Genomic DNA, 25,629 nt, shown 5'->3' on the forward strand with positions numbered 1-25,629 from the left:
GAGCTCTCAGCCTGCTGTAACTCCTTACTATCGTCTCTCCTGGGTGGATGGACCTTTCCAGGTCCTTCCTCCCCCGGTTTTGGAGGTATCTGGCCGGCCCTAGTAGCACACATGTTTCACATAAGTTACTGTAACTCATATGTGACCAGATTTAGTCACATTCAAGTTGCTGCAACCATTTTTGCCTGGCTTGTGCTGCTTGGGGGGTTTCAGCTTCCCAGCCCCACTACCCTTGTTCGGGGTAGTAACCCTCCGCGTTTTAGAGCGGCCCCCAGGGAACTCATCCCCTGAAGACTGTCTTGCCCACCCACCTCTTGCGAAGGGGTTGTCACCTACACTACTATCACTAATTGAAGAAGAATTGACTTGGTTTTCCATTTTGATCCCACGAGTTGCTCGGGAAAAGAGGTCCACCACGCCAGATCCCAGCATGCGCGTCATGCAAGGGACAATTACTGTGGAGGGCGCCCAAGTACCCCACAGGCTCCGTTAAAGGCCTAGCTCATTATTTCACCCCCCTGGCCATGCATCCCCTCGGCACGGGCCGCTTAACGGCTTGGGATTAGGGGTTAGGGACAATAGTTCCCTTGGTCGCACCCCTCCAACCTAGCTGATGTCAGAAGGACAACAGTGCCTAGGCTGCACTACCAGCTAAGTACAAAACCCTTAGCTGGCGGTCAATTGTCATCGGAAGCCCCGTGGAAGCGTGAGATTGGAACTTGTGAGGACCAGAATTTACTGTGCAGATACTTATCTATTCCTTGACAAGCACCAAATGAAACGTAGCTAACGTTTCATAACGCTTGCTTGCAATGACAACATGACAACGACCATGAAAACAAAAACATGCAAGTTGGTTTAATTCCATTTGAATGTATTTTAGTTTATAATTTAGTTTTTAATAATAGTTGAAAGTGCATTACTTATATATGCTGTGAAGGAATTGCAAACCTCAATTAGAATACACAGGAAAGTGAGAACCCTACGAACTCTCTTGCGATTGGTGTTAGTCGGCGGCATAAAATTTGGGAGAGTATCTTGTAGGCGGCGTTCAGTAATGTGATTGCGCGGTAGTTGTAACAATCCAGCTTATCGCCCTTTTTGTAGATTGGACACACGACACCTTCCATCCACTCCTGTCTCAACCTCATCCTCCCAAACCTTGATAATTACCCAGTGCAGCGCTTGTAACCGTTTGGTTCCAATTTTGCTTGTTGGCTCCACCACAAGTCCCTAATTTTCCCTTCCCCTGAACATGCCCCTGAAAAAAGGAACGACGATCACTCAATCTCTGTAAACAATACAGTGAGTGAATGTTTGTTCCGTTTTCATGCGTACCCTAAATTGACAGTATTGAATATCAAGCAGTTTGAGTGTGGGTAAAACATCAACACCCCTGTAGCTTTAATGCCTACTCACAGATGGAGCGCAGGTGAAATGTAGAATAGGGTGTGCCGTCAGAATACATATATGTGTAAGTTTCGAAGAAACGGCTTTTCATATAAAAGACGGGGGACGATGAGGAACCTTCCTTTTCCAACTGTGATTGTCGAACGGAGTCGAAGTGCGCGCGTGTGTAATTTCCGTTTCGAGCTAGGTCCAGTGGTAGCAAGACAATTATCTTCCCTTCTGTGTTCTGATTCCGCTTTGTTGTTCAATCGCTCGCAACATCCGTGGGAGGTTAACTTTATTGAACTCCTGCTTCGAGACAAAGACTGCTGTTTAGAGTGTGTATGAGGTGGAACAGTCGATAAACGACCCTCAGATACCTGATCCGTGAGCTAGCGAGTTTCAATTGGCGCCCAGCAAAAATACATTTTCAACCCCATACAAAGCTTTTTCCTCCGGAAGGGGAGGTAAAAAACAGTATCCTGTTTTGGCATTTCTTCGTCCTTCAAACGAAGTTGAATATGAGAACTGTGATTGACAGGAACAGATTTTGATATCTGGTTCCCGGGAGAACGTGAAAGTTGATTGTACACGTTTTAGGACTAGGCATTTTATTCAAAAATTTATTATGAGTTAGATACTCTTCTAGAATAACAAATTATTAGATTAATGAAAATCTTTACCCACGAACTAGTTTTTTTTTAAATTGAAATCGGTTTCAATCGAAGAAACGGAACGAAATAAGTTGCAAATCGAAACAAATATCGCGCAAATTCATCGACCAAAATCGAGATTCGGTTGGAAATCGTTTCCATCCCACTCCGGACACGAAGTTGTACCGGAGCCCGCGGTTTCAGACTCATTCGTAATTACGCGGAAGAACTATACGAGTTCTTCAAGGCTTTCCCTCAATCCGACGGGAAGTTATCAGTTAGAAATGCTCAAAATTATTCTATCCAACAGATTTACACGTCGCGAGAAACACGATCGCAGTATCCAGTTCCTAAAAAAGGTTCTAGATTTCCAGAAAGCGCGAAAGCAGATGCGAAAATATCATGACGCGAACAAGATGATACAGACATTCCGCGGAGTAACTTTGTCAAAAGTTAGAGGGACAATCAGTGCCCGGTCATCTCCGAACATCTCGGGATGCTTATTTCGAACGAAATTAGTCGGTCAATCGTAGACTCGGAATAAATACTTCGCGATACGGAAAAAGAGAGCGATCTGATGGTCAGACCATACGCAAGGTCGAACCAAATTTCGGTATAATTATCGGAATTCGTTAATACTTACTCTCAGATACTTACCACCGGTTTAATACTTACCAAGTTTCTAATGCTCACGAGAAATATACACGGCCGCGAAACAATTTCTATCAATGAAAGTCGTTTTCATTGAAGGTGACAACGCGAACGAAAAGAACCATGGATAGAAGCTGAAGGCTCTACCTAAACCGCGAATATCGGGGAATTTTCTTTCGAAATAAAAATCCCACCCCACAATAATTATTTATTCGGTGCTTCACAGTACTACCGAAAAGTACAGAAATAACCAATTTTTGCTCGGGTCACAGTGGATTTCCAGAGATCAAAAATAAAGAATTTTCTGCTCTAGACCATTCAGTGAACCCGAGATTTCATAATGGGCAACCATGTCCCAAAACGGAGACTTGAACAGTAACAATCTGAACGATTGATTCTTGTACTCCTTTGCTGTATGCAACATTCCATTGGGACCAGTTCCAGCTGCGAACTGGCGATTTCAGTAATCCCGTAGCAATCAAAATCGGATGCCGTTGAGGGTCCATCATCTAGAATCATGATTCACAATATGTAAACAAATCTTCAAATCCAGTCGTAAAGATTGATTAATAACTCACCATTGATAAATCCAGGTCCGGACCAACCAACCATAAAGGTGTCATTCAAGTCTAAAAATGCATCCACAATTGAAAAACATTCATTCCAGTTTACAAACAATTTATACTTACAAGGCGAACTGTAGAATTGTCTCAGCAACATCAATTTCTGTTCCGCCGATTCCGAAGGCAGATCAATGGCAACATTACCGGTTAATGAAGAAGGAATTGCGGTATTGATGCGCATCTTCAGAAATTGCTGTTAGTCGACGCAATTTTCAATTTCACAAGCCCGGTCAATCACGTAATAATTACCATTATTATTGTAAAACGAACGAAATCACGGACTCGCGAACCGTTGAAGTCACGTTCCAAAAGTAAACACAACAATTGTTAGAGCTACACTCGCAGTGACAGTTCCGTCCATAACACGCTGTGGTAGTGTGGGTGATAGTGGAACAAGTGCAGCTCTATGTGAGGACCTTTTCTTCGTCATCGTAAACGAAGGTTAATAGAGTACACTCACAATGTTAATAATTAAAATAATCCTGAATTCATCATAATCAGTAATTGATCATGAGTGAGATAACAGGAACAGTCATTAAAGATTAATAATGCCAGACTTCAAAATGAAAAATGTTCATTTTGAAAGATTAACGGTGGGGCAATGTAACCGTTTGGTTCCAATTTTGCTTGTTGGCTCCACCACAAGTCCCTAATTTTCCCTTCCCCTGAACATGCCCCTGAAAAAAGGAACGACGATCACTCAATCTCTGTAAACAATACAGTGAGTGAATGTTTGTTCCGTTTTCATGCGTACCCTAAATTGACAGTATTGAATATCAAGCAGTTTGAGTGTGGGTAAAACATCAACACCCCTGTAGCTTTAATGCCTACTCACAGATGGAGCGCAGGTGAAATGTAGAATAGGGTGTGCCGTCAGAATACATATATGTGTAAGTTTCGAAGCAACGGCTTTTCATATAAAAGACGGGGACGATGAGGAACCTTCCTTTTCCAACTGTGATTCTCGAACGGAGCGCGTATGTAATTTCCGTTTCGAGGTTAGATTTTGAAACCTCTGTTTGTGAAAACTTATTGTTTAATGTTGTTCTTTTCTATAGTAGCTAGGTCCAGTGGAAAAGTCTGATCGTTAAAAGATTAAGTGTTAGTAACGATTAAAAAAAAAGATTACAAAGAAAAGGGTTAGTAATTGGTTAGTTTTGTTAAAAACGAGTCAAATTAATGTGTTAATATTACAGTGAAAAGACGAATTTACTACAAACAAAAGAATCGTCCACAACGCACATGTTAAAACAATAAGAAAAAGGTAAAATTGACAAAACAAAAGTGAATAAGAAAAGGGTTAGCGTAGGACGTCACAGGGTATTAATTCTGGGTGCTTAGGTCCGTTCAAGGGGCCTTTTTCTTCCGTTCTATTTTCAAGTTCGTCCTCGGGTGTTCATGGTGGTGCAAACTCGTGCCGAATAACTACAACCCTCGGTGGCAGTGTAACAGTCGACGTAAACACGATAGGCAAACCGCGAGCAAGATCGGAACGTTCCCGGCCATTCCCGGCATTCTTCGCCGATGTCGCCATTGTTACCGCGAACGAGATCGGACAGATCCCGGCCATTCTCTTTCCATCTACGCCTTTTTGCGACCGTTCAGCATCCGCCATTGCAATCCGCTCCGCGGATAGAGAAATCCGCCATGATACCATCAAACACCGGAGGTGGTCTAAGAAAGCCCAGGACCATTGAGAACAACCCTCCATCCGACCTATCATCGGGATTCCAACCAATGTTACGCAACTACCACGATTCGTACCACAAGGACCAGTGGTTACCCAGCATCGAACCCCAGCCTACCATCGAAAGCTTTCGCACCGATCATCGAGACTCCAGATCCGGATCCGGCAGCAACTAGCGAACAGCAAGTATACCCTTTGTGACGTCGTAAATAAATATTGTTGATTAGTATGTAGTAAATCGTGGTAGTTCAGTTATTAGGAAGTGCAGTCCTTGAACAGTAAGCCTTTCACAAACTTTGCTTTTTATGCGTCCCCGGGTTCACCAAGGAACCATCATGCCTCGCCTTTCGAGTGATCCAGTGGTAGCAAGACAATTATCTTCCCTTCTGTGTTCTGATTCCGCTTTGTTGTTCAATCGCTCGCAACATCCGTGGGAGGTTAACTTTATTGAACTCCTGCTTCGAGACAAAGACTGCTGTTTAGAGTGTGTATGAGGTGGAACAGTCGATAAACGACCCTCAGATACCTGATCCGTGAGCTAGCGAGTTTCACGCTCTAGCCGGGGGCCCTCCTTAGCCGTGCGGTAAGACGTGCGGCTACAAAGCAAGACCATGCTGAGGGTGGCTGGGTTCGATTCCCGGTGCCGGTCTAGGCAATTTTCGGATTGGAAATTGTCTCGACTTCCCTGGGCATAAAAGTATCATCATGCTAGCCTCATGATATACGAATGCAAAAATGGTAACCTGGCTTAGAAACCTCACAGTTAATAACTGTGGAAGTGCTTAATGAACACTAAGCTGCGAGGCGGCTCTGTCCCAGTGTGGGGATGTAATGCCAATAAGAAGTGCTCTAGCCAGTGCCTCACCACCGTGTTTAAACAGCTCTCCAGGTAGTTGGTCAACTCCAGGGGCTTTGTAGTTCTTCAGTCGGCCGATCTCCTCCTGGATTTCCTGGAGATTCGGAGCCAGAAGTCGCATGTTCTGCGCGCGTGCTCCTAGCTCATTACCATTCTGCCACCGTTGTCTGCCACATCGCCATTCAGGTGCTCTTCGTAGTGGTGCCGCCACCTTTGGATAACCACACGCTCGTTTGTAAGAAGGTTCCCGTTTATGTCCTTACACATATCGGGCTGTGGCACGTGGTCCTTACGTGAACGGTTTAACTTCTCATAGAACGATACAGTTGCCACGTCTCTTCACGGTCTCAATCTCAATCTGCTGGCGCTTTTTCTTCCGAAAAATCGAGTTTTGTCTTTTCCACGCCCGTTTAAATCGTGCCTCATTCGCCCTCATGCGGTGTTGTAATAATCTGGCCCTTGCTGCATTCTTCTCCTCAACTAACTCGCCGTCATTCGCCGTCATACTAGTCGTTTCTCTGATCCGGGGGCACCGTGCCTAGTGCAGCGGTTGCGGTGCTTCCGATGGCGGATCGAATATCTCTCCAGCATCTGCAAGAGATGCTGTGCCTAGCTGCTCTTCCGTAGTAGCGCTGCAGGAGATTTGATGGACAGGACAGAAAGTGTGGAAAAGGGGGAATCGAGCGGCTACCTTCTACCTCTACCAAAGCTGTGGCACCACTAACGAGCTGGGAACTGGCTTCATAGTGCTGGGTAAGATGCACCAACGTGTGATTGGGTGGCAGCCAATCAACGCAAGGATATGCAAGCTGAGGAAAAAAGGCCGTTTCTTCAACTATAGAATCATCAACGTGCACTGTCCACACGAAGGGAGACTCGACGACGAGAAAGAAGCGTTCTACGCACAACTGAAGCAGACATACGATGGACGCCCACTGCGGGACGTCAAAATCGTCATCGGTGACATGAACGCACAAGTAGGAAGGGAGGAAATGTATAGACCGGTAGTCGGACCGGATAGTCTGCACACCGTATCGAATGACAACGGCCAACGATGCATAAACGTCGCCTCTTAGGAGAAACGTTATTGTTCAGGAGCATATAAGCATAAAAGCATATGGAGACGCATGGTACATTTTTGCGATGATTCATCTAGTGACTAATCTTTTTACGCAAATTTCATCTCATCCGTTCTATTAACTAAAACTAAAATGGTGAAACGGGATCGTACCTACATGGATACCTGGTTGGCTATAGCGTCGATATACCTATGCCCAGGGATTGCAGGAATCGCTCTCAATGGATAACAAACGACGACAGAAGAGAGGCAAAAATCTCTTCGAATCATAACAAGCCATGAAAAGAAAACTATCGCACTTGTATACAAGTTAAAAAAATCTGATTCGGATATGCGGCCCCCACCTTTCTTTCGTTGCAATTGCAACAATGTAACAAGTTGTTCCGTGATTCTAAATCATAGGAGAGTTGAAGTAATTGGTATCGAAAATGCGGAGATATTTGAGAAAAATGCATAATAAAGCTCACACGTCATTCTGAATAAATAGAATGATTATTAATCAGCCTTATTGAATTTTAAATAGTTCAAGGTTCCCTTGTCTTGTTTCAGCTATTATTCTCATTGAATAGGCAGAAGTGTCTAAAAGACCTCGTTTCTTTAGGATGCCCTATTTCGTTCTTAATATCTATAAATCAATTCAGAATAATAACAAAAGTACTTGTGATCCAATAATCAATTGCTCTGCATTTCACAATTGTATTGGCATTGCTCAAGAAATGTACCAAAATCGAAGTAAATTTATCATAGGACTGTCCAGTGTCCATATACCACGTGGCCAAGTTTTGGTCAGTTTTAGATACCCCCTTGCTCATATGAATTTTCAAAAAAAAAAAATGTATGTGACGTGGACATTCGCCATTCGCCCCCTTAACTGTCCTCGTGGTATATGGACAGCCCCATACGTAAATACTCAACCCTACAAACAATCAAAATTCTTGGAATTTTTCCGGAGACATGTTATTCATGTAGTTCAGACCATAGGATGGATATGAAACGGAACGGTCATTCTATAACAGGTTCCCGGAGGGCCCGTAGGGGCCAAAAACTCATTTAGAATGAACCCTAACAATATGGGTATCAAAATTCTTGGAATTGTTCTGGAAATATATTTTCCATGTAGTTAAGACCATAGGATGTATATCAACCGGAACGGTCATTCTGGAATAGGTTCCCCGAGGGTCCGCAGGGGCCAAACACTCATTTAGAAAAAAAACCCTGGCAATATGGGTATCAAAATTTTTGGAATTGTTCCGGAAACATGTTTTCCATGTACTTGAGACCATAGATTGGATATAACCCGGAACGGTCATTCTGGAACAGGTTCCCGGAGGGGATGGCCTAAAGTGATCATTAATTCATTTGGTAGAATCCCTGGCAATATGGGTATCAATATTCTTGGAATTATGATATGGAAATGCTAATATCATCTTCCAAACTTGGACGTACATGTTCATGATAGCATTAGAGGCGAAAGTATAGAACTGATAGTTCCGTTAGGATACGGCAGGCATGAAGAATGTTTTTTTTATAGAAGTCGATTTGAAAGCGAGCGGAGGGCAATATTTGTGATGGCACATATCGCACGACCTTCCTTCTGCCAAGCTCCCGTATGAAGGGGGAGGGAAGAATATCAGTGTGGAAGCTGATATATCTCCACTGGCGTAGGCGTAACTTCACGTAGAAGTAACACACACGAAATCATTAATTTAGTATTCTTGGAATTGTTCCGGAAACACGTTTCCATGTAGTTGAGACCATAGGATGGATATCAACCGGAACGGTCATTCTGGAATTTTTCCTGAAATTTGTTATTCATAAAGTTGAAACCATAGGATTGATATCAACCAGAACAGTCATGCTAGAACAAGTTCCCGAAAGGCCTTTAGTGGCCACAAACTCATTTAGAAGACACCCTGGCATCGAAGTTCTTGAAATATTTTCGGAAACATGTTTTTCCAAGAAGATGGGACTGATGTTGGGTCATCAGGCTGAATGGCTGTTAGGCCGAATGGTTATTGGGTCGAATGAGAAGTGAGGAGTGAATAGTGAGAAGTGAGCAGTGAGAAATTGAAAGTAAAAAGTGAAAAGTGAAATGAGAGAAATGAGAAGAGAGAAGTGAAAAGTTACACAGTGTTGACCCGATTTTGTCACTCCCCGATTTTATCTACCTCCGACTTTATCACATTTTCGATCCGATTTCATCACGTTCCGCTTTTGTCACGTTTTTGACCCATTTTGCATCCATAATTTTTTTTTGAAAATTTCAGTCGTTCTTTTTATTTTTGTAAATTATTCAGCAGATACCAATGATACTTACAGCGTCTGTGGTTCATTATAAATCATTTCTGAGTACCTGTCAAGAATTTTTAAGTCTTTTTGACAAGAAATAACGGGAAAAGAAGAGAGCAAGTGTTTCTTCTAAATGAGGGTCCCCTCGGAAACCTGTGTGAGAATGACCGGTCCATTGTCAAACCATCTTATGGCCTAATAACCCAAAAGATCATGCTTCCGAGACAATTTCATGAATTTTGATACCCACATTGCCTGGGCTTCTTCAAAATGAGTTTGTGGCCACTTTAGGCCCCACGGGAACCTGTTCCAGGATGACCGGTCCGTTGTCAAACCATCCAATGGTTCAATTACTTATCAGATCATGCTTCCGAAACAATTTCATGAATTTTGATACCCATATTGCCAGGGTTTCTTCAGAATAAGTTTGTGGCCACTTTAGGCCCCACGGGAACCTGTTCCAGGATGACCGGTCCGTCGTCAAACCATCCTATGGTCCAATTACTTATCGGATCATGCTTCCGAAACAATTTCATGAATTTTGATACCCATATTGCCAGGGTTTCTTCAGAATGAGTTTGTGGCCACTTTAGGCCCCACGGGAACCTGTTCCAGGATGACCGGTCTTTTGTCAAACCATCCAATGGTCCAATTACTTATCAGATCATGCTTCCGAAACAATTTCATGAATTTTGATACCCATATTGCCAGGGTTTCTTCAGAATGAGTTTGTGGCCACTTTAGGCCCCACGGGAACCTGTTTCCGGAATAACCGTTCCGGGATTAATTCATAAAAAGGTCCTGTAACGTAGTTAAGTTATATTCTTTAAATTTCCAACGAAGTTTATTAGTCATCACGCAAGAAATCTTCATTTGGTTGAATATATATCTTCAATTCACACATACTTTGTGACTTGGCCCAGTTAATCCGGAATTCCGGTTACCAGGTAATCCGAATCGGTTCTCTGTTCTCGAATAGCGGGTAAGTTCCTGCATCCGTAGCAACCAAAATCGTCGAAATCGGTGAAAAACTGACTATGTTATGATCATTTTAAGTCCGTGGGTACCCGGGTACCCTGTCGGTAACGTAAGGGTGTTTTTTTTGTCGGTAACAAAAGGGTTAATGTCGATTTAACAGATGATTAATCCAAAACCTTACTACCTTCATTCTAAACATTGAAAACAAAAATAAAGTGCCTAAATAAGAAACACAGGCGATAGTTAATTGATGCACTGTAACTAGATATATGATCCCTGAAATCAATCTCCACTGTTAATATTAGTAGTCAGCACAATCTTCCCAATTTTAATATCGAATTATACAGATAGTTCGCTGAATGTTAGCTATTTTGTCATCTTACTGATCATTCCTGTAATACACACCATGCTAAACATTCACTCAACACTCATAATAGCCAAAGCCAAAGACTGACATAGTGATAGACTATTTTCTCATTCACTCATCTCCTCCAGACATTGGATCGTGATGGTAAATAATTATCTATCATGCGTCTCCACTGAAAGTTCCCCCACACAGGCGGCGGCCCTCGTCATTAACCATTAATAATCTGCACAGCTGCCTGCCGCTAAGTGGCGATGTGGTCGAACCGGCCAGTGTTTTTCCATCCCAACACATAAACACCCACCTACGCGACCGTCGACCGACGTACCAGTTTGACCCGTCGCGACGTCGTCGTCGTCGTTAAATGCATGCAGTTATCAATGGACGAGTAGTACGAATGCACTTCTCCCTTTCTCTCAGTGGCGTTCGTTGGTGCATCCGCCAGCCGTCAGCAACAACCGTGAAGAGAACGCGCATCGCCTTCTTCGATGGCCGTCTGAAGCCGGTCGGTTCTCTCTCGCATTTAGCATTTTCTCGCGCGCGCTCTCTCGTCGCCGGTGGGTGGGTGTGCGCTGATGTGAGCGCTATCTACCCTGCCATTCATGGCCCTACTGTGTGTCTCGCGAGCGATAACGGGCCACCCAAAGAAGAGGAGCGCGAGCCCCAACACCACCCAGTCTGTGGACGGTGCGCGGTGTGCGCTGCTGGTATTGGTGACGGTATTTTAGCAATGACACTCGCGGGAGCCAATTTCTCTCGGTCAGTCAGTCAGAGTCAATCGAACGTTGCAGACAGAAACTCCTTCAGGAGCTTCCTCTTAGCTAGAGCTATTAACACCACTTCACTGTACTCCGGTATTATTACTTGTCTGAGTCAACCTACCCAGCTTGCTTCAGGAATCGATTGCGTATCGTCCGTCGCCTTAGATAGCTTCCTACGGCGATGAGAATCGGCAACAGTCAATTTGCACGGTGATTAGTGATATTATTGAGATTTTGAGTATCATCATCGAAAGAAGAATCGACACGGGACGGATTCGTGTGAGATTGTGATTCAGCACCTCAATCATTGTGTGTTGCCCCGCAGCAGCAGCAGCAGTCAGTCTCGTCGTCGGTGAGCTCAGTACCTACATCAGTCGTGGGGATATATTTTTAGCCGGAAGCAAGTTGATTTTACTTTTTCGGCGTATTCACTATTAATTCGCTAAAATTAGCAAATTTTTCGATACTGTGTGAGAGCTGGTCGCGGGTGTGTGCCGAATAATTTTGGTGTTGCTGTTGGAAGTCGAGCTTGGGGCAAATCGATTAACCAGAGACACCAGTCTCCGTCTGTGCGAATCAAGAAGGGGAAGACACAGTGTCAAGGGGGTCATAAAAGCTGACCACAACGCGTGTGAACAAGTGTGAAAAAGGGAGCGTCTCACGAGACGTGAGTGACAGCGACAAAGTAGGCGAATCGAAACTGAAGCAATCAATCACTAGGCAACCACCAGAGATCGCGGCGGGTGAGCGTCTGAGTGCCGCCATCAAGTGAGTGCAAGTGCTCTTCTCGGGAAACGTGATTTAGCCGCACGGCGGAATTCCATATGTATAAATTCTTTGTGAATTCGAGCGTGAAATACATAATAAAGTAGAGAAGAAGCGACGACGACAAGATCAAGTTCAAAGTGTTCAAAAAGATACAAGTGTGAGCTTGATAGTCACAGTGAAAGAAGAAATCATAAGTAAAAATAAACGTATACTGGGTACAGTGAGGGCCGATTCTGCCAGCGAGTCCAACTATCATCAAACCGGTGCTTGTTTTTCGCTAGGAACGCCCGAAATAACTAATTTCATGTGTAAATTCGCAAGCAAGAAGAACTCGATCCTACTCGACAATAAGAAACGTGTTCGACTCTTCTTCCGCAAGCCACGTTACACGCACTACTGCTCGGTTTGGTACATTATAGAATCGGCAGCGGCAGCAGCGGAAGAAGCAAAGGCCAACGGCGCGGATCGACGGGCACGGATCCACTGAAGTTCTCCATTCTCAACGGTTCCTACAAAAAACTCTGCGAGTGCGCATCGCACATCAACCTCAACGTAAAACTCAACAAAAGTATTCCAAAAACAACCTCCAAAAGTGCGTCGCACGCGCGAGACGTCAAAACCTTAAATCATCCATTCCGTAGAGCTGCAGAATCTACCGAGTCTGAAGAGTCCGAGAGTCCAGTGAGTGTTTGTATTTCGTTGTTATTTTGGCGAGTGGAAGTCCCAGGACCGGTTGTGTTGTACGCTGTCCGTCTGGGTGAAGAGCTTTACATAACCGCGCCAGTCACGTATCGTTGTTAGGAGCGACAGCAGCGGCGGCAGCGGTGCCAATATCCAATCACATGTGTGGCAATGTGCCTGGTCGTCTGCAGTGAGGAAGAATAGTGAGCTGTTCCAACTACTTCGCCGGACGAACGACCGGCGGCAGTGAAAACCAGACGTGTGTCGTGTGCGAAATTTGAGAACACCGTCGCCAATCGCCGTGTGTGCATCGACATCGAGCTCAAGGGAGGCGTGTCAGATCAGCGTTCGACGAGCGGGAGCGTAGCCAGCAAACCCAGAGACATACAACCCCAGTGATTTGTCCACCTCGGAAGTCTGATACCTAGCGATAGAGCAGGAAAACCAGCCGGTAAACACCATGGAAGGCTATTGGGAAGCAGCCAACGGTCACGCACCGCATCCTGTGAAATATGAAAGGTGGGTTTTTGTTGATAAAAGTTTCCGGATTTGTTGAGATTCCTAGCGATTGAAGTAAAATCAGTATATTAACAAGTCTGATCTGCGAAATGATTGAATTTTTCAACTAACCTAGTTTTAAAATAACGTTATATTTGTAGATCAGTTTTATTAAGTAAATTGAGAGTAACTTAATTTAATGAGTAATATATAAAAGTAAACGCCAAAGATAAAACACAGAACACACTGTAAAAACGAAATAAAATGAAAATAGCAATTAAGTGTTTATATCCAATCGTAAAGCAACGCGTAAATCCATTCAGAAATAGTTTGAGGATAAAATTGTATTTCTAATTAAGGAGCTTCTCCAAGCATCTATTCCTGTGCAGGGAGCATAATAGATCAAAATCTTATCCTCCCCAACAAACAACTTAAGTTGAATAAGCTAGTTTTTCTGCTGAAAAGGATTTTTTAGCTGGATAAGCACTTACCCCGCTTTCGATGTTTGTTGGATTGTTGCATACAACTCTCTTTTCTTATAAGCCGTCGTTTTTTATATTTTTACAGTCTTCCTGCACTACCTAGAGTCAACGAAACTTATCCTACTTTTGTTTCTACCTAGTTGCCTGGTATATTGGTGGTTGCCTGGTATATTGGCAGAATTCCTATTTTCGTCAACAAGGCAAAAAGACTGCCGCGTTGAAACTCCAAACTAAAGAAACATCAAACAATATTTGAGCTCTTTCTTAACTGAATGTTTGTGTCTGGATTATGACTTCGCACTGATCTCTAAAGAATCGCCTTATTTGGGAAATATTTGGCTTCCAGTCTTGGAGGGAATTGAAAACTATGTTACATAGTTTTCAATTCCCTCCAAGACTGCGAAGCCAAATATTTCTCAAATAAGCTCAATACTACAGTCGAGCGAAAAAGAAAAATAAAGAATTATCAACAAAATGACTCACCACGCCTTGCAGTGGATGACCTTAACCTGGGACCCAGGCCTTAACTAGACATATGATTCTCCCAGCATCTCCTCTACTAACATTTTATAAACAGAACTTTTCCGCGAAGCAAATCCCTTAAGGACTAGACTTCCTTTGTAGTTGACATCTAATCGGGTTATGCAGAATCGGAAATAAAATCACTTTCATCTGCGAGTCCGCAACATGATCTTCTCTGTTACTTTCCTGATCCGTACTGGGCTTAGTAAATTGCCGCTAATGCGGTCTAACAGCTGACCTATCATGTTTGCATTGCTTACACTCGCCAATCCGGTGATTGACTGGGTGCGATGTCTACTCTGATCTGTAATGTGACTGAGGAGCGGAGATATACTTGGCTCGTTCATGTTATATGCCTGTTCAATCCACACTTTTCCTATCTTCTCTAAGAAAATTACTACCACATATTATTTCTGTAAAGAAACTTTTGATATTGTATGTATTACTACTATTTTACTATGATACAATTATCTTACAGCAAATTATTACTTCTGGCCAGCGAATCCAAAACAGATTTTAACAATGGGCAAATATCTTTTCACAAATAATTAAACTGTTCGACTATACTTTTTGCGAGTGTCCCGCAAAGCAGATAGAGAGGGACTCTTGAATGCGGGCGTCCCACAACGCAGAATTGTGATCTAGTCCGATCCTGAATAACACCATTCTTGTTTGGGGTGTCCCACCAACGCAAAGGAAAAACGTGAAATTGCGATGATTCCGAACCATAGGAACACCCATTTTCTTACGAGTGTCCCACCAGCACAGACAAATGACACTTGTATGCGAACGTCCACGCACCATACAAAATGGTGATTTTTCCGATCCACAAAGCAGAATTCTTCTTGCGAACGTCCCGCCAAAGCAGAGAAAGAATTTCTTGAATGCGAGCATCCCACCACGCGGAAATGTGATCATACTGATCATCAATAACACTTTTTCTTGCGGGTGTCCCACCAATGTAGCGAAAAAAACTCTTGCATATGGACGTCCCAAAACGCAAAATTGTGATTATTCCTATCCACAATATCAACATTCTTCTTGCGGGCGTCTCACCAATGCAGAGGAAAAAACTAAAGAATGCAGGCGTCCCACCTACGTAGTGGAGAAGAAAAGACACTTTCGAATTCGTGCGTCCTTTCACGCAGAACTGTGATCTATCCACGGCTATAACAATCAAACTCTTTTTGTTGAGCTGCTTCATCGCACCCATAAATTCCTTAAAGATAGATCAAAAACATTCAAATAGTATTCCAATCTTTTAAAGCTTAGTAATAGACCCCAAAAAAATCAATTTAATAGAAATATTACTTTTTAACTACAATTCACCATAATGTTGTAGTAGACATTTTCTGTCACATTATCTTTCAATTCCACTACACTAAGATGTAAATAACAGTGCGAATACGTGTTCTTGATGAATTATACTTCTGTAGATATAAGAAAATAGAAACATTTTGTTTTTACAAGTTAAATTATTACACATAGTTTTATAAACAAATATAGCTTTGAAAATGATACTCATGAGTTGTTTATTATGGAGTAACACTTTCTCATTGGTACGTTCTGGATTTTCATACTTCCAACGGAAAAATAATCCTATCTTCCTTAATGGCGCTTTCAGTATTACCAAACATTTTTTATGTGTGTGTTGATAATCACACTAGGGGCTATGTTCTATGACAAAGGTTTGTCTTCGTTAGCGAGTTGCCAATGTGATAGAAATGAAAGGATCGTTTTATTTTATATTTGGATGGCGACACAGGCATTCGTTCATTTTAAATTCTAACAGTTACTGCTAGAATAAGTCAAGTTGTCAAGTTGTCGGTATCAGTCAAGGTATACGATAGAAGATGGAAACAATCATATCGATTTCCATTTCCAGAAGAATAATGGAATATCGAGACGAGCCAGCCCAGGGCTGAAAGTCTCGCTAATAAATACAAAAAAATGGAATAGGTGTGGGATTAAACCCACGACCTCGACTGCATATGAAGCAGCCATATGACGTCTAAGCCAGTCATTTGGCCGAAAAAGTCGCTTGACCGAATAAGTACCGTATGGCCAAATGGACGATTGACAAATAGGTCCATTTAGCGCAAAATGACTTTTGGTAGAACGGTTCATACGGTTAAAATTGTTTGGCTTTATGTTAAGTGATTAATGACATTTGAAAAGTGCGAAATGAGAATTTGCGAGATGAGAAGTGAGAAATGAGGCGTTGCAATGTGAAACCAAAATTTCGAAGTAGGAAGTGATGAATGAGGAGTGAGAAGTAAGTTATGAGACGTCTCACTTTTAACTCTTCATTTTCACAATGTGGTTGGGGTTTACCATCTATTCTCGAAGTGCACGTTCTAGCAGCTCGCAAATGTTGATCAATAACGGCGCTGGCCAAGTCCTCACAGTCAGTTGTAAAAAGAGAATTTTCGTGTGTGGTTAGTGTGTTGTACAATAAGTTGCTACTAGAGACCGAGGATATCTCTGCATCTCTACAATTACCACGGGAAGGCAGTTGTGTCCGTAGGGTGGGGCAATTAGAAGCATAGTTCGGTGCTCACAATGGAAAGTGATGTAATCTATGCAATATCTATTCTACTATCTAGTACAGATATTTTAAATTATAGGGCTATTTGGCATTTCATTATCTGGTCTTTTAGATTAGGTGGATGATTTTAGTTAATATAAATCACCTGATATTTGATTGTTACTTATTACAGAGAGATTCGCTGCCATGCAAAAACGATATCCATGGCTCAATTAGAACAATCATAAGATATTTGAGAACGCGATAAACGCGTTCAGATCTATTGGTCACCAATACCTTAGAAAAAACAGAATGTCGAAAGACAAAAGGCCGAACACTGAAAACCAAAACTACCCAAAGGTGGGTTGTTTGCACTCAAAATTGTAGTTTGGGCCAATAACCCAAATTTGAGTAAAATGACTTTTCTGGCACAAGGTAGTTTGCCTTTAATCCCATGTAAACAATTTACCCAAAGCTGAGTTTAATTTATCCAAAACGGACCTTGATCAACACAAAATTGAGAATATTGAATTTATTCAAAAGGTCGATGGGACAAAAAGTCGAAAGGACAAAAGGTCGACGGGACAAAAGGTCGAATGGACAAAAGTTCGGAAGCTCAAAATTTAAAAATCTATAATACTGTACACATGAAAAAGACCAAATCCCGGATACTTATTCAAAAGGACGTACGTGATTTAGTAAATAAAGTTTCAAACGTCCATTTGTCCCATCTAATGGCACTCTAACGCAAACTATTACCACTAACAGGTAGGGGAAGCCTTCGGCTACCTGCTGGTGGTGTTGGTTTGCGTGGGAGTGCCATCAGATGGGACAAATGGACGTTTGAAACTTTGTTTTCTAAATCACATACGTCCTTTTGAATAAGTACCCGAGAAATATACGACAACACGTTTGAAAACATGTTTCTGAAGAAAAATCTAGCTTATTACATTCCACAGAGATTTCTTCTTTATTTCATGGGCAGTTCTTTAATCATTTTACAGTGAATATATAGCAGCCAGGGCGAGCATTGTATGCTTTTTATTAGTTTTCGGGACGATGAAGCTGAATAATTAGTACTTGTTGGATCATACTTAGTCTTGTAACACGTGTCGCTTCAAGTGCATGTTTGAATGAAACACGTTGGTTTTGGTATCTTTGAATCAGTGTCTTATAATAAATTATTTCGCAGCTAACCAACGCGACTTACTGTACATTCCTATACATTACATTCCGATGTCAATCATGGAGATACAGAAGATTGTCAGTCTCTTGTTGCAAAGTGTGTCAAATTCATTTTCCACTCCTCATCATGTATTAGATGGGGATGTTATTGATTTTAACTCAACGTGACGTTGTTATTGGTTTTAAATAAGAATTAAACACTGAAGCATGTACACTAAGACTGGCCTTAAGTTGTACATAACAGCTTAAATTGCATATTATTCGGCGATTCAGCCGTAATAATCATTTGAATTACCACTCAAACAGGCGTGATGTTGTAGTTCGTACAACATTAACGAAAAAATCTCTCTCATGGTACAACATGAACGAGCCTGCATGAGTGTTCCAGGACCGCGTGCATCCCGAACGGTTTATGTTAATGATTGTGGATATGCATATTCCATATTCGTGGTAGAGTTTTGTGCCAGCACAGTTCGAACGAAACCTGTAAATTTCCGTTTAAGTAGATGTAATAAATTGACCTCCGTGTTAAGCAACGTAAGGTTATAGGTTATTTTAAATTTACACGTGCTGAAATTTACGAGTTTATATTTTTATAAGAAAATAAAAAAATGCGACCAACATGGGAATCGAACTTCAATCCACAGAGTGAGAGGCCACCTCGTTAGCCACTCGAGCATTTCAAGTTCTTGAAAGCGAGCCGACCAAAGAGTATCAAGTTAAGCGTTCTGTCGATTTGATTATTCTTCATCCGACTGAACGATAACTTAAATTTACATGACACGGAAACTTCTTCGAGACGCGAATGTTTGAGACTCAGTATACCGAATACATCACAGATTTCTCGAAGGGATGTTATAAAATCATTGAGTTACAGCGATGAAATGCTGCGTTATGAGGGCCACTTTGTACAAACATCCGAATATTTCAATTTGATTGATGCTTATATGAATAAAATAAGCGCCAGCTGCGGTTTGCATGAAATGGAATGGGATTTGTTTTGATTTGTTTTGACAGCCACGTTCTCGCACAACAATGTTTCCGTTAGACGCATGTAAAATTAAGTCATGTTGAATGGAAATATCAACGATTTTATCGTTTACATCACAGAGATTGAAAATTATGATCTAGTATACATTCTGTTACAAAATTTTACATTCAGTAAGGATTTCCGTCGTGGCTAATTTTCAGAATATTTTACTGTGAGGATACAAAAATTCCATTTTTAAGACATTCACAATTTGTGGAAAACATGGCCCAATCTGACCCCTATTTGGCCAATTTTCATCCCCGATGACGGTACCTACATCATAGTTTAGCTTTGTATTTTTCTCAATGCTATGGCTTTTCAATTTTAACCAATTTTGTAATTTCGACCTTTTGTCCTTTCGACATTTTGTCCATTCGACCTTTTGTCCTTTCGACCTTTTGTCCATTCGACCTTTTGTCCTTCGACCTTTTGTCTTTCGACCTTTTGTCCTTCGACCTTTTGTCATAGATTCGAAAAAACATGAACTGTGAATTCAAAAAATGGCGTTGATTCCACTTATATGTTCGTCGGGCTTCTGGTGGTATTCAGCCGATACTTCTTTCACTGACAATCGCTGGATATTGGAACAAATCGTTCGCTGTGTTCTTTCGTTCGATACAGTTGACAACCATGATCGAATTTTACTGACAACACTCTAACTTTCACCTACTCAGTGACTGAGTAAAATTGTATTGCCATCTCTTTTCTTCCCACGGAAATTTTACTCAATTTCCGTCAAAAGCAGGATTACTCATTGAAGAGGGAGGTCCAAATAGTTTGTTCGAATAGCTCACCAAGAAGAAACTGTGGGATTTCCTGCCCCCAGCATCGATCGTAGCCCTTGTTAATCGCCGACAGTGGAACCAGCTTGCCTTGCCTTATACGTCTTCAAAAGGAGATTTTTCCAGGAATATATTGATCCAAGTATTTCGGTGATGATCCAATAACACAGCACACGCGACGGTCAAGTTATACAACACACATTTATTTTAAAAAACATGCAATTTAACATGCAATTGATTTATTGTACGTAACTATGCTACTGTATTTAACTTAAACTATAACGAAATTGAACACGTCGGGCCGAGGGTTGTTTAACCGTGTGTCTCGATGACTAGGTAATTGTGGACTGACTACCAATCCGATTCTGTCCGTTCGCCAGTCCTCGGGAAGGTCAATGCGATGTTTTGCACAAGTTGATGAGCGTTGGTGGTTTGGAATTCTCGCCTCTCTTGGTATCCAATTTCCAGCCTTCCTTATCACTCGCTTGTCCATCCAAGGTTGTGATGATGAAAATGACATCGATGACAATTCGCTCGCGTTGGCTTGATGTAGATATCGTAGATGGTGGAGATCGCGCTGAGCGTGTTAAATGCTGCTATGGGCTGTTCTCATCGTTCGGCTCGTGTAGGAATCTGCGTGTGTGTCGAACCCAAATATGCTATTTCGCTATCTCCGCGTCGAACGATACTGGGATGGCTTCATATGCAGCACAACGGTGGCTCTTTCTATTTGGTGCTGCCTTAGTTGCTGCCGTGGATTATCAGGGTTGTAGTTAAGGGCTCGTTACACTTCGCAACACTCATAGTTTTGAGTTGTCCCGCTTTTAACGGAAACTGAGTAAAATTTTCGTGGGAAGAAAAGAGAGGGCAATACAATTTTACTCAGTCACTGAGTAGGTGAAAGTTAGCGTGAACGAGGTAGTGATCAGAGTCAATCTTCGGACCTGTGAATGTCCGCACATCGATAACAACCGAGAAATGCCGCCCATCCAGCAGAACATGGTCTATCTGGCTGCAAGTTTCATCATTTGGGTGTCTCCAGGTGTGCTTCCGGATATTTTTTCGTGCGAAGTAGGGAAATGGCCATCCCTCTGGCAGAAACGACATTTATTAGCCGTAGGCCGTTGTCATTGGTAGCAGAGCGAACGCTCTCCCTACCAATTATAGGGCGAGTCTTCCTTGAGCGTTATGACGTTTCCGATAACAATTTTCACGTCATGCTTTGGGCACTCTCCATAGGGTTTATCATAAGTCGTGTCCTTCACGTCGTCGGATTTATCGTTTGTCGGTGCGTAAACGTTGATTAGGCTGCAATTGAAGAATTTGCGTTAGTATCCTCAACACACAGATCCGTTCGTTAATGGGTTTCCATCGCATTACTGGCTTCATCTGCTTGCTCTCACTACGAAACCAACTCCATTCTCTGTTTTTTAGCCGCCGCTGTGATAGATGTTATATTTGAGTGCAATGTTGGTCGTGGGATGCACGGCTCTGTATTCACTTTCTCCGGACTAATCCACCGGACTTTTTGAATAGCAACTACGTTCACTCCAACTTTCTGCAGTTAACGAGCCAGAAGACTCACTCGTTAACAAGCCGCTGAGTATCAGGCAGATGCTGTTTGAGCCACAGCACCTCCTGGTGAACAGCCGTTCGAGGCGTACCTTCTCACTCTAGCTGATGTCAGAAGGACAGCAGTTCCTAGGCTGCACCAGGATGCATTTATTGGGGGGTGTTCTGACTTGTCAATATCCCCAACTCAGCCATCTTGGATTTTTGAATGGAATTTATGCTCGTTTGTTTACGTTTTGCACTGAAAATGAATGTTCCCCCTCCCCCCTGTACATAAAAAAATCTTGGGCTGCACTACCAGCTAAATACGGAACCCTTAGCTGTTCATCGGTCGACCCGTGGAAGCGTGAGATACGAAGTTGTGGGGACCAGAGCTATATTGGACGCTCCTTCCTTGATGTCAACCCACCATTTTGCAGCCACGGTACACGGTACATCATTCATATTAACGTAATTCATTTTTAATTTGCACAATTATTTTTTTCGCCGAGATCTCAGCATTTTTTGTTTCCCGAGGTGGGCACCACCGAGTTTCAGCAAACATGATTTTTGCCGAAATCCCAGTAAAAAAAACGTTTCGGTTGTTGAGATACGGTAAATATTTGGCTAAAAATTAGTAATAAACTAAATTTTCTGCCGAGATTCAGTTTTTAAATTTACTGAGCTGCAGCGGTGCCCGATTTTGCCGAGTTCGAAAAAGAAAAACTTAAAAAAATAACTGAATTTTGGTTGCTCTCTTTGCTGGCTTGTTTTGATTCTGCTTTCCCTTCCACGATGTTCCATTTTTCTTTTCTCGATTCCACGTGCTGAACGATGTTCGAACCTTCGAACCATGTTTTGTGGGCTACGTGGTCGTGCGGTTAGCGACGTCAACCGTCTAGACGCATGTGCTACGGAGTGTGGGTTCGATTCCCGCCCCGGTAAGGAGGAAACTTTTCGTGATCGAAGAATTCTCCACTGGTCCACTGGGTGTTATGTGTCCTATCCGTTGTCTCTTTCTAGGTGTTAGTCTGTACGGCTTCTGGTCGAAGACGGTGTTCCTGTCTCTTATTGTTTTTATTTATTTGAACATATGAATGGGGTTTAAATCTGAAACGGTTCGAGACGATTAATGACGTACTCCACGCAAAAATGCTAATTTTCAAGTCCTCCCTTCTCCCCTTTGTCACGTTTTTTGTCAGTAAAAATATTTTAAGCTCTTTTTAGTGGAATGTATTCGAGACGGTTGACGTTTTTTGTATTATTTCTTTGAGAAATTTGCGTGGATCGTCAAGGCTCTTGAACGCCGGAAAGACGGAAGTAAATTCTTTCGGCGCGTCATTTCATAAATTTTTTGCTCGATTGTTTGGCTTCGAATTAAAAGTCGTTTTCAATAATGAAATTTGTCGAGACGGCATCACGTGATTGGTGCGTGTAGAATCGAAAAAAAAGGATCTGTGAAAACCAAAAGGATGAAATTCCAGAACTCAGGACTTTTAGGAAATATTTGCAGTATCACAAATTAAGTAAGTGCTTTCCAATTTGCTATAGCTTTTAATTGCAAATAGTGATAAATAGATTTAAAAAAATAAATTAAGAGCCGTGGAAACAAAACCCTCCGAAAGGAGGTATAATCCTACTTTAAGTTTTCCCGGGTCTGAACGTCGAACAATGCAGAAACTAAAGTACTATTAGATACCGTATACTAATAACGTAAAAGCTTATGCTGAAAGGAGTTGTGTCTGTAATTTTCTTACGATCTTAAGCACCACCCACGAGCTCACGCTTTCCTTAGTTCATATTTAACGTAGTAATGTATTGACTCATGAGAAATCTTTGGTCCCAGAATAAGGTTGCTCCATCTCGCACACGTAAAAAATATCGCAAATCTTCCGTGTCATACGAATCATATAACGTTTTTTGAAGTTATCGTAGAATCATGTTCATGTTTAACTAAATATACAATAATATATAAAACGACCTATTATGGAGGGGTTACGCACCGTGTCGAAAGAATATTTGATTTCAAAAATTCTTTAAAAATTACCTGTTGGTCTTTTCCACATTGCAGTAGTCGAATGGATACTCGTTAACTATAGTTTCTTAATTATTACGTCATTTGTGCTGAACTGAATGTTGTTTTTGTTGTTATCACAATAAAAGCAAACTATCGCAATAATAGGACGCAGTTGCCGTTGCGATATTTTTTGAAGGTCAGTCCTATTGCGGTATTGCATGTAATTCTTATGGAGATCGATACCAAAACAATAGGACCTTAGCACTACCGCAATAAAGGCTCAAAGGATTCAATTTTTTTTTCTCAAGGGCTCAAAAGATTCAAATTTTTTTATGAAAATTTTTGATTTTTCATCATTTTGAACGGAATTTTGTCAAACAAAAGATGTTATAGTCGTTAATTCGATTAGTTTTAGCGTATCCACAATTGTTTTTAATGCTATTATATCCATAATGGACTATTTTAACACTACCGCAACATTAGGACATACCACAGCGATAGGACGTTTTACCCTACCCCTTTGTAAGACCAACATGAAACTAAAACTTCATTAAATTTGTTTCTCGCTTCATTTCAAACATCATTCTACCTGTATTTCATCCCTGGACGTAGTATCATCAAGGAGGACACAAATCATCTTAGCAATGTCACTCCCAACGATTATTTTTATATACCTCCTGAATGTGAAACGGTTGACTGTCCCCGTTTCTTTTTTTGTGAATTCAAAACTCTGCGTTGATTATCTTATTCATTACTGAATAATCTGATTGCCGGTGAAGTGTGAAGTATCTCCCAATTTCGAGCCTGTACGATGTGGCTCTGGCCGTTTTAATATTTGTGTCATATCTAAGATTTGCTGCAAATATTAATACTGACAAGAAAATGTTCGGAAATACAATTTCTAGAAGGATTTTTCCGACATTTCCAGAAGGATTTTCAATATTGGTTGTGCATGTGCTAAGACAATACAAGACTAGATCGTCAAGGTTCTTGAACGCTACTCTTGGTGTGAATTTCAGATACCTTCATTACATTTAAGGTTTTGCTCGATGTAATGACATTTAAATGCGTTGTACATCGAACAAAATCTAAAATCAAGAAAGATTGATGGTTAAGTCGCGAAATGCTTATATCCAACCACGTTTAAGTCGCATGTAAGTTTGATTATTTTTTAGAGTGGGACGCTCTCGAGTCCTATGTCAAAAGTAACGTAACACACAGGGTTACGGCAAGCTGATATTCCTTCGTGCTTGCTATTTTAAATACATCGCTTTGGAGGGGGTAACACGATGGACAGAGATGGACGCTACGATTTTCACGAACTTCGTTTAGCAAATGGGCTTTGCCTACGAAATTGATATAAATATGGAACGTAACTTTGAGAGTGGCAAGAAATGTTACAAAATAATTTGGCGAAAGCGGTTCTCAATAGCGATCCGACGGGTTCAACTAAACGAGGTGCGCAGCAAGGAATATATCAGGTTGAAAATGATTAACGAACCCTCCATATAGATCACGTGGTTGGCGACTTGCAACTATGGAACGTACGGAATGAATACAACTTTTATGTACTTCATTGGCCACTCTGGCCTTAGTATGAATACATTAAGATGGATCATAGCTTCACTTACCTAAGTAAATCCAGATAAAATACCCCGTAACTAAAACAGTACTCTATCCCAAGACAATCGTGAAAATGCAGATACGATCACGGTTCTCAGTCAGTAGCAATGACAGTCGAACTAACAAACCTTCCTTTTGTAAGGCTATGGCCGGCACCATTATTGTCTGTAAATCCATGAGCTTCCGAAACGTGTTCCGAATCGTTGCTTGAATTGATTTGACACCGGCTCAGTTAAGAAAGAAATGTTATTTTTTCTTGCTAAATAATGAGAAGAAATATTTTTCTACAAGAAAAAATGATAGCTCCATTCAGTTTACATTTTAGGTAGGTGTCATCATCAACAACAAAAAATTAAACTAAACCAATGAACATCCCGACGTTTCCTTCCGATGACTTTCAGCCCTACCTAATTTGTTCGAGCAACTGGCGTTAAAATTGTCACAAAAATAATCACATCAGCATTCGGGGCAGATCCAACGTAAATCACGCTTTGCTCCGAGTTCGTCTCACGCGATAAACAACCACACCGTGGGTTCGTTCAATCTATCTTCAACAATCGAAAGCAGCCGGCAGCGAACGGGGAAAGGTTGTCGACATGGTACCGTAAACAGCACAAACCTAAATCGGTAGTGC

The 25,629-nt window shown here is 41.7% G+C and overlaps 2 protein-coding genes and 1 long non-coding RNA gene across 3 annotated transcripts in view; 2 read left to right on the forward strand and 1 right to left on the reverse strand.

Annotated features, from left to right (window-relative positions):
- The first annotated feature begins 1,239 nt into the window (after window positions 1-1,239).
- On the forward strand, window positions 1,240-5,241 carry LOC134208210 (uncharacterized). Its single transcript, XR_009978547.1, has 4 exons — window positions 1,240-1,597; window positions 4,382-4,455; window positions 4,513-4,580; window positions 4,658-5,241. It is a non-coding gene; the product is annotated as an uncharacterized LOC134208210 (long non-coding RNA).
- Window positions 2,912-3,666, reverse strand: LOC134208209 (uncharacterized). The gene is made up of 3 exons (XM_062684261.1): window positions 3,383-3,666; window positions 3,272-3,322; window positions 2,912-3,202 (listed from the first exon to the last, which is right to left on the reverse strand). The coding sequence occupies exons 1-3, from the start codon at window positions 3,495-3,497 to the stop codon at window positions 3,012-3,014; spliced, it is 357 nt and encodes a 118-aa protein (XP_062540245.1). The 5' UTR covers window positions 3,498-3,666; the 3' UTR covers window positions 2,912-3,011.
- A 6,074-nt stretch (window positions 5,242-11,315) lies between the features above and the next one.
- The window catches only part of LOC134223246 (transcription factor cwo), a 138,455-nt gene continuing 124,141 nt past the window's right edge, over window positions 11,316-25,629 (forward strand). The window contains exon 1 of the mRNA XM_062702392.1: window positions 11,316-13,297. Coding sequence (XP_062558376.1) covers window positions 13,239-13,297 — 59 coding nt within the window. The 5' untranslated portion in view covers window positions 11,316-13,238. The remainder of the gene's footprint in view (window positions 13,298-25,629) is intronic.

The sequence above is a fragment of the Armigeres subalbatus genome, chromosome 1 (genome assembly GCF_024139115.2).
Source record: "Armigeres subalbatus isolate Guangzhou_Male chromosome 1, GZ_Asu_2, whole genome shotgun sequence".
Taxonomy (NCBI): domain Eukaryota; kingdom Metazoa; phylum Arthropoda; class Insecta; order Diptera; family Culicidae; genus Armigeres; species Armigeres subalbatus.

Bases quoted from the DNA above. Each gene is read 5' to 3' on its own strand.
- LOC134208209 (XM_062684261.1), bottom strand. From the start codon at position 3,497: ATGCGCATCAATACCGCAATTCCTTCTTCATTAACCGGTAATGTTGCC. The intron at 3,323-3,382 runs GTAAGTATAAAT...ATGCATTTTTAG, and splicing joins ACAATTCTACAGTTCGCCTT to ACTTGAATGACACCTTTATG. The intron at 3,203-3,271 runs GTGAGTTATTAA...TCATGATTCTAG, and splicing joins CGGACCTGGATTTATCAATG to ATGATGGACCCTCAACGGCA.